Source organism: Aphanomyces astaci (genome assembly GCF_000520075.1).
Source record: "Aphanomyces astaci strain APO3 unplaced genomic scaffold supercont1.73, whole genome shotgun sequence".
NCBI classification, from domain to species: Eukaryota; Oomycota; class Saprolegniomycetes; order Saprolegniales; family Verrucalvaceae; genus Aphanomyces; species Aphanomyces astaci.
In genome coordinates, this window is record NW_009798336.1 from 86,401 (window position 1) to 95,977 (window position 9,577).

At 44.5% G+C, this 9,577-nt stretch overlaps 3 protein-coding genes across 3 annotated transcripts; all 3 read left to right on the plus strand.

The window, feature by feature from the left end:
• Positions 1-1,255: 1,255 nt before the first annotated feature.
• H257_15662 (hypothetical protein) lies at positions 1,256-1,834 on the plus strand (the record flags this gene model as incomplete). Its single annotated transcript, XM_009843832.1, has 1 exon — positions 1,256-1,834. The coding sequence occupies one exon, from the start codon at positions 1,256-1,258 to the stop codon at positions 1,832-1,834; it is 579 nt and encodes a 192-aa protein (XP_009842134.1).
• A 1,638-nt stretch (positions 1,835-3,472) lies between these two features.
• Positions 3,473-7,104, plus strand: H257_15663 (hypothetical protein; the record flags this gene model as incomplete). The annotated part of the gene is made up of 3 exons (XM_009843833.1): positions 3,473-3,646; positions 3,719-3,902; positions 6,950-7,104. The coding sequence occupies 3 exons, from the start codon at positions 3,473-3,475 to the stop codon at positions 7,102-7,104; spliced, it is 513 nt and encodes a 170-aa protein (XP_009842135.1).
• Positions 7,105-7,203: 99 nt separating this feature from the next.
• H257_15664 (hypothetical protein) lies at positions 7,204-7,395 on the plus strand (the record flags this gene model as incomplete). The annotated part of the gene is made up of 1 exon (XM_009843834.1): positions 7,204-7,395. One exon carries the CDS (start codon positions 7,204-7,206, stop codon positions 7,393-7,395), a length of 192 nt encoding a protein of 63 aa, XP_009842136.1.
• Between the last annotated feature and the right edge of the window lie 2,182 nt (positions 7,396-9,577).

Genomic DNA, 9,577 nt, shown 5'->3' on the forward strand with positions numbered 1-9,577 from the left:
AAGTGATAATCCAAACTCAATTAATCACATGCCTCACGAAATCGGCATGTAAGCTTACTATACACACACAGTAGACTCGGAAACTATGGGAAAACGCTCAAGAAATCTGGATACCGTTCAGCCAAGTTCAAGCAAATTTTCTTCCCGTAACCCTGTAACCCAGGGATACCCCCGCGTGCACATACAGTAGTATAATGCTAAATCCCCCGGGTTGAGGTGGTCAGAGTACAAAAAACATCTAACAAGAGTTTATTAGTTTGAAGGGTTTCAGTCTTGGTTGAACGGTATCCAGATTTATTGAACGTTTTTCAGGGTTTGTCAGTAGACTCGTGTTCATTTACAACGTTTCTAGTTGGAAAGCGTCAAATGGTCATAAATACAGTTGTTAACAGTGAACCAGATGTTTTGATCATACATGTACTTCGAAGTACGTTCCATGTCTGTCGGTGAGTGAGTGCTTTGCAGTTCACCAAATGGATCATTTGCTCCATCGTTTTCACCATGTATGCTCAATTCTCCCACAGCTTTGCGAAGTAGAAAAATGTTCAGCAGCGTGCAGAGCAATTGGGTCGTGTGTGTCAGTTTGACCCATTGCAAACATACACACACTCTGGGTCCACAACACGTGGTTTTAGTATCCCGTGGCCAAAAGCCAAGAAGTACAGTTTATTCTTCCGTGACTCGGTCACGGAACATTTGGTCAGTTTATTCTTCCGTGACTCGGTCACGGAAAATTTGGTCAGTCAGCTAGTCATTTGATCGAAAATATCGATATAATATTTAATGATGAATCACTTTGTCATAATGTATACATCTACCGATACACAGAATGAGTATAATAAATGCATACCTAAGGGCCAGTTCCGAGTAGATTATTTTTGGCAAATCAAAAACGAAAGAAATTTCGTCCCAAGTACAGTGCCCAATTTTTGGAGTCATTTTCTTCGATTTTTAACGATTTTGACTTACACGAATTCAACGTTTTCATTGGCCAACGACCATATCATCGATTTTTATCACGGCAAGTTTGACATGATTTGATTGGATGATTGGTTTTCGCTGTCAAAGCCGTCAGCGCATCATGAAGTGGTCATTTCTGCTTTTCAAGAATACACAGAGAGGTCTCATGGCCAAGCCACGCGGACCGAACTAAGCTCCAACCAAAAAAGACCTACTGTAACGCGTGAGACAGCTGGAAGCAAACCTTGAAGGCGAGGTTGGTCCGTCCGTGCCCAACGTGAAATGGACCGACGCAATGGTCAAGTGCCTCCTTGCATGTCACTTCGAAACGAACAAGGAGTACTTCGACGGCAACAAGAGCAAGGCACAACTGGTGGCGGCATGGCGGAGAACCGCCTTGTTGTTCAATCTCAAGATGATGATAGCGATCGAGGTGCCAAAGTTGAAAAACAAGTTCCAAGCCGTTAAGTCGGAGTTCTCCACGCTTCGGTGGTCGATGGACAACAAAACTGGAAATGCGACGGAGCGACTGTTTGACCTGCCAACGTATTGGGATTCTCTCGTTGAGCACTTCGGAGATAAGACGGGGCTTGGCCACCATGAATTTGGAACGAGTGATCCGCCCCCTCCGGCGAAATCAGTGGATGACACTTCGACCGTCGACGGACTTCGGGACGACGTGACCAACGTGGATGACACCTGTCACGGGTCGAATGGCCTGGAGAAGCGCAAACTCGAAGTGCAACTTGAAATGCAGCGACAGCGGGAACGGCGCAAGAAGGGCAAAATTGATGTTGCGTCGGGATTAGTGTCGATGGGAGAAATTATGGCAAAAGGGTGGATGCTGCAGCCCTGTCGCACAACGGTGGTGTGAACAACGGCGTTTCGAATCAACTACAGGTATAGAGTCGATATCGGACTTCAAAACAGTAAATGCGGCTCTCTTGAAGAGTATCGACGCTGGAAATGCAATTCAACTCGCGCTGTTGAAGCATCTTAAGAACGAATAACAATAATTGATTCGTTCATGTAAATTTATTTGTTAACTACATATATATATTCATTCACGCAAGCTAATTAGGTAACTACATATTGTGGCACTGTACATAACGTCACCACCAACTTAGTATAAAAATTATATAGGGCGAGTTAATTGTTTGTTAACGTCATTAACTGAACATGCGCCACAGGTAGTTTTTTATGGTATTTCGTGCAAACTCTGCTGACTCTCCATCGACAAGGTTCATGGCTTCAATCGGGATCAAATCGCCTCCGATAAGCATCCACTCCTCGCGAGCGTCGTTGTCATTAGAGGTGTTTATTAAGTCGTTATTTTGATTCAAATTCCCAACTTGTCTTCGAGCACATGGACACGCGCACTTCGAAAGTGGTACTTCAATATCCGGAAATTGAACGGATAAAGACCAATGGCATTTACCACCCTGTCGGTGCCAGTTGCTGTGCTACTACCGTTAGCTTTGCAAACCTCACTCGGATTTAAACTTTGAACTCTACTGAGACAGCATGACCGCATGCATACCCATATCGAATATGCAATCAAGTATATCGACTCGTTGAGAATTCGGGTCGCATATTGACTGGCAGGTGCGTCCAGAATGGCCACTGCACCGAGGGCACAGGTGCTATTTGCCCACGTTGCATTGGCATTTCCGTGACCAACACCGTTCGGGCCAAGCCGGACAACCTCCTTGAGATATCTCTCATCCATCTCGTCGGTCCACAATATTTGTTTCTTGTGCTTTCGCCCCATCGTTGATTGAACTCCAACCACGGGCTTTTTTCGACTTGGTCGCTATAAGTCGGTTGGGTACGACTTAACCGAACTTCACATCATTACACATCCGAAGTTTAAAGTCCGAAAATTGATTTTACGACTTGCTAAAACCTTGCTCGCTAATGTCGATGAACCAGTTGTGTAATATCATTTAGTCTCGATCAACAGTGCCATTTCTAGGCATCATTCGTTGAGTCTCATATATTGTGGTTGGTATAATATACCTTGGCGTGTATGTTGAGTTAAATCTTCCTTGAAAATCCTAAATTTGTTTTTCCAGAAAGCAAATGCTCGCTCGACCCAAATACGAGTCCGGCTGTGCAGGTAGTTGTAGTGTGATTCGTCATCCGGCATTCCATAGGAGATCTTGAAGGGAGTGAGTACATGCTTCATTAGCTTGTACCCGGCATCGCCAAGGAAATACATTCCGTCGGGGATCAACTATACGAAAAAAAATCTAAGTCATATCATTTATTTGTTTCATTATAAGTTGAATTTGTTGTATTAATACACTTTACCATATGCACAGTCTGTCCGAATCGAGACTTGTTGAAAAGAGCTTTGTCATTTTGGGATCCACTTCGAATTGAGTATGACATGAACTTTAGGTTATGGTCGACAACACCTAAAACATACGCATAATATAATCGAGTTGGTATCCAATGCTCTACCTTGTATATTGAACGAAGGAAATCCCTTTCGGCAGTACCATCCATCATGGTCAGCAAACCGCTTGACTTTCACAAGCGACCCGTCGAGGACACCCACAACGTTCGGCACCCCACACATGCTCTCGAACGCCTCGGTGTTACTTGTGCATTCATCATCCGACGTTGGCAGGTGGATGACCTCGTGCAGATACGTCAAAATAACCTGCGTTACTTCTTGGACGTATGAGTGTGATCGTGTTTTTGACATGCCGAAGACTTGGCCAGAACTGGCAAGACTACCACCATGCGTCAGGTAGTAATTTGTCACGGCAACCCTGTCGCGGATGGAGAAGACTGCGTTGTGATGCAAGGGCTCGTGAAGCTAGCCCCATCTGTCTTGGACTTTGGTCGCGCTCACACCAAACGCCGCCCGGCTGCATCGGAAGTTTCTGTGAAACCAACCATCGAGCTCTTCGTCGTCCTGCACACGAGCCCAGGTGTCTGTTCGGATACTTAACCGTTGGTTTGGTGAGTGTCGATCAGAACGTCCGTCCATTGTGGCGATGATTGCCGCCGCCATTTCAGCTGTCGTGACCACCAACTCTTGCCTCATTTCAAGTTTCTCGCTTGGCTTGGCGAATCAACTCTTGCTTTTACTTGGAATTCACATTGCCACACCAAAATAGCAAAAAGAGGTCATTGACGTCTTTTTCTAAATCCAGAAAAAAAAGAGGTAGAAATGAATCTGATTGGTTCGTGCTATATCTGAAAACTACTTGGAACTTCCCCTAACTAGAAACGCAGTATATGACCAAGAGGTCTAACTTACAGTCACTAACTTAGTACATAGTTCTGCAGTATTTAAATTCACTGTGGCACCATACGTACATCGCTGTACGGTAGAACTCCGGTGCTTGTGCTCGCTGTGTGACATTTATAATACCAGTATCAAAAGTTATTCATGATGACCAGTGAATTGTGCAATTTGGTCCCGAGAATAGCAGATATAACTGGATGCCACCAAAGTTCAAAAATTTATGCCACAATTTTCTTGAGAATCGGGTGTTTTATGGCATAAAAAACATGGACCGATTTGGTCCAACTTTTTATGGAGGTTTGTGTTCACGTTGCAGTCTTGCACTTCACTCGGAAATCGAATATTTCTTCCAAAATTCAACTAGTATACAGACAACTTTGGAGATACTTCTTTTCTCCTTTTTTTCATGGGATATCAGACTTTGGGAAAATTTTGCAGACTTGCCAAAACAGATTATGGCATAATTTTATGGGGTGGCATCCAGACCAGCCCTTAACATTACTATTCTTGCTATTATTATAGAGAAGTGTACTATAGTAGTATAAGAAAACTGCTCGGAGTAAATATCTGAAGACCCCAAGAAGTACGTTTGGTATCATTAATGTAAGTACCACTGCAGTAAGGTGTGGGGATTTTATATGGATAAAGCACAATACGTACTTACTAGGTGAGCCCGTTACTCTGCTGCCGGAGTAAATTGTCAGTTGGAGCAAGTTACTACCTATTTGTCGTCGTAGTTTTCAGACATATTCTGTAGGTAGCATGAGTTTGTAGTATGCGTTTTCAAAACTCTGCTATCTGCGGTTAAACGGAGTTCGTTATTTTAAAGGTGGGAATCAGTGCATGTGCTGTGAGGTCCACTAGAAGTAGGAAAGGCTCCGGTAGAAACCTTGCAACCATGCTAAGACTAATTCGCGCATCTAAACTGGTTCACCACGAGTGTAGCTGGGCTTGCACTTGGGGTAGCAACGGCCTCCAGCGAGATCTTGGTTAGTACCGCACTTGAGAAAATTAGTTTTCCCAACGTTGACTATCTTGGCACACGACAAGCCATAAAAGGGGTTCAAGCCAAGGGACTCGCAGTCGGGGAGGGAGGGTTGACAGAAACATCAGCCATACGGAGTGTAGCCCAATCAAGACTGAAACCCTTCAAACTAATAAACTCTAGTTAGATGTTTTTGTACTCTGACCACCTCAACCCCGGGGATTTAGCATTATACTACTGTATGTGCACGCGGGGGTAAGAGGAATCCCTGGGTTACAGGAACTTGGCCGAACGGTCCAGATTTCTTGAACGTTTTCCCATAGTTTCCGAGTCTACTGTGTGTGTATAGTAAGCTTACATGCCGATTTCGTGAGGCATGTGCTTTGATGGGTTCATTGGCCAAAGATATAATTATATGGTGCAATTCATCTAAAGACTGTAAAAAATGCCTTGTCTTTCAACAGCTATTCCAACTTTGTATTGATGTTTTGTAGCGAAATAAGCCGTAATAACTGAACAAGGCCAACAGAAGTTACAGTTCAAAATTTCGATTGGTGAAAAATTGATCGATTAATAGAATTTAAACCAACCAGCCTTTTTGTATGGAAATATATGGAGCCAGGCACATTTTGGCCGAAAAGGAGCATCAAGTATACAGCACTTATCCGTATGAACCATAAATGGGTACAATATGTCGCAAATCCGAACAAGATGAAAATATTTTGCCACCTCGATAGAGTCAGTCCCGAGCCTGTTTCCGTCGGCAAGATCCCTCGACCAAGCTTCAAGGCTGGGACACCCCTCTTTGAGATACGACAAGTGCCGGAATACTTTGACTCGAAGCTGGAAGTGCGCATCGTCCATTTGAAGACGTCACGGAAGAATAGACTGTACTTCTTGGCTTTCAACCACGGGATACAAGAACCACGTGTTGTGGACCCAGAGTGTGTGTATGTTTGCAATGGGTCAAACTGACACACACGACCCAATTGCTCTGCACGCTGCTGAACATTTTTCTACTTCGCAAAGCTGTGGGAGAATTGAGCATACATGGTGAAAACGATGGAGCAAATGATCCATTTGGTGAACTGCAAAGCACTCACTCAACGACAGACATGGAACGTACTTCGAAGTACATGTATGATCAAAACATCTGGTTCACTGTTAACAACTGTATTTATGACCATTTGACCATTTGACGCTTTCCAACTAGAAACGTTGTAAATGAACACGAGTCTACTGACAAACCCTGAAAAACGTTCAATAAATCTGGATACCGTTCAACCAAGACTGAAACCCTTCAAACTAATAAACTCTTGTTAGATGTTTTTTGTACTCTGACCACCTCAACCCGGGGGATTTAGCATTATACAACTGTATGTGCACGCGGGGGTATCCCTGGGTTACAGGGTTACGGGAAGAAAATTTGCTTGAACTTGGCTGAACGGTATCCAGATTTCTTGAGCGTTTTCCCATAGTTTCCGAGTCTACTGTGTGTGTATAGTAAGCTTACATGCCGATTTCGTGAGGCATGTGATTTGATGGGTTCATTGGCCAAAGATATAGTTATAAATGGGTACAATATGTCGCAAATCCGAACACGATGAAATTATTTTGCCACCTCGTTAGAGTCTGTCCCGGGCCTGTTTCCGTCGGCAAGATCCCTCGACCAAGCTTCAAGGCTGGGACACACCCCTTTGAGATACGACAAGTGCCGGAATAATTTGACTCGAATCTGGAAGTGCGCGTCGTCCATCTGCAGACGTCACTTTGCCATTTACCTCGCCTTGACCTGATGACCAACATTCTCGCTTTCCTCACCGTGTTTGCCACCGTGGCCAGTGCGACCGCAAACCAAAACGACGACCACGAGCTCGATGCGGCCACGGAGGCGTGATTGAAGGCAAGGCGTACACAGTATGGCCGTTCGTCGGAATTCTGCGCCGCCGGACAAGAGCTCCTGGGTCTGCTGTGCTACGAGAAGTGTCCATCCAACATGACCCGCGTAGTCCTCGACTGCCATTCGATCTGCCCCCCTGAGCTCGTGGACACTGGATTGTTTTGCCGTAAGAAAGATTACGGCCGGGGGGTTGGGTACCCGTGGAAGTTTGGCGACGGCGTGTCTAATTCCACAGGCATGTTCCAACGCTGCGAAAAGGACAACGGGCAGGACGAGTGCGAAATATGACTTGGTTGTGTACCCCAAGTGCTTACCGGGCTACACTCCCGTTGGCTGTTGTATCTGTCAACCCTCCCTCCCCGACTGCGAGTCCCTTGGCTTGAACCCCTTTTATGGCTTGTCGTGTGCCAAGATAGTCAACGTTGGGAAAACTAATTTTCTCAAGTGCGGTACTAACCAAGATCTCGCTGGAGGCCGTTGCTACCCCAAGTGCAAGCCCAGCTACACTCGTGGTGAACCAGTTTAGATGCGCGAATTAGTCTTAGCATGGTTGCAAGGTTTCTACCGGAGCCTTTCCTACTTCTAGTGGACCTCACAGCACATGCACTGATTCCCACCTTTAAAATAACGAACTCCGTTTAACCGCAGATAGCAAAGTTTTGAAAACGCATACTACAAACTCATGCTACCTACAGAATATGTCTGAAAACTACGACGACAAATAGGTAGTAACTTGCTCCAACCGACAATTTACTCCGGCAGCAGAGTAACGGGCTCACCTATTAAGTACGTATTGTGCTTTATCCATATAAAATCCCCACACCTTACTGCAGTGGTACTTACATTAATGATACCAAACGTACTTCTTGGGGTCTTCAGATATTTACTCCGAGCAGTTTTCTTATACTACTATAGTACACTTCTCTTTAATAATAGCAAGAATAGTAATGTTAGAGCATCTCCAACGGTATATTCTAACCTATTGCTAAAGCATAGGTTAAAGTCAAACTTCGTTTTTACGGTTGCTATTTTGGCACTATCCGGACTTTTTAGAAATATGTCGACTCGCAGAATTTCTATTTTCGCGTGAAATAGCAACAAACCCTCCGGATAGTGCAAGAATTTCTATTCTATATCCGTAACTTCGAATTGAAATAGAAATAAAAACACCGTTGGAGATGCTCTTAATGTCTCGTCAAAGTGCAATGATTAGTTGCATTATAGAAAACAATTATAAACTTCACTGTCAACAATACTAATGATGAAGTCTCGTGAAAGTGCTATGATTGGTTGAATTATAAAAACTTACTCCCTTCGTTCCAAAATAATTGCGCGAGTTTCAGGAGGGTGTACATGACACCTCATTATATTTCGAAGGTACATTGGAAACCTGGTGTCGCCTGCCTGGATTCGAAATGCGTTGCTTTGATTGGATCATTACAACTAGCGTAGCCAGCGCTCTCTATTGGTGCGATGATGAGCGGGAAATCTCAAGAGTTGACGGCGCTACCCGCGTTCAAAATTTTGCATACAAATTTTCATATAAAACATGCACTCACTGTATAACACCAACATTCCGGAAATGGCACCTAAAAGGCGCAACCTCACCGACGACGAGCGCGAGGCCATCCTTCGGGAGGTCTTGCTTCGCAGCAACGGCAGCTACATGACCAGGCTGCCGAAAGGTTTCAGCCAGGAGCTGGCGGACAAGTACAACTGCCGTCATTTGATTGGTCCTGAGACACAGAATTTGCATGCTTTGATTGGACGATTGTATCGTTACACCTGTATAATTACATTCTGGATTATTTGATATTGGAGGGTTTGTATTTTTATTCGAGGAGGCGTACATCCATTTTCTGATTCGGGCAATTACTTTGGAACGGAGGGAGTAATTACTTAGTACTATACCATAACGACTCGGACAAATATTTGCTTGACACGCATTTAAGTGGATTTACACATTAAATGCGAATAGTTGTACCTCAGGCCTTGTCCGGGTAGCGGCACGTATGCCGCTTTTCCCGACAAGAGGAATCGATTGGACATTCGGTGAAGTGCACGATTGGGGCTTACTCCTCGCCAAGCCACCGCCTGCACAAAATTATACACACGACCTCCGCTACGCTGCGGTGCGCGCAATTTTGTGGGCGGATGTTCTGTCGTCGCTCGCTACTGTAAAGCTGATCGTTCTTATGCGGGTGTATACAATACACAAGTATGTCCGAACATATTCCGTTCGGACACTTTCACTCGCAGAATATATGTTCCCCTTAAGTCCAATACAAATGTCAAGTATGTCCGACTGAAATTGTCCGAATGGTATCCGCAAAGTGATCATATTCAACCATACACTACGAAGTATCTTGGCGCAGAGTGAATTTACAGTTAAATACTGCAGAACTATGTACAGTGAAGGACGGATTTTTAGTCACACCGAAGTTTCGTTGTTACAAACGTGATTAATGGC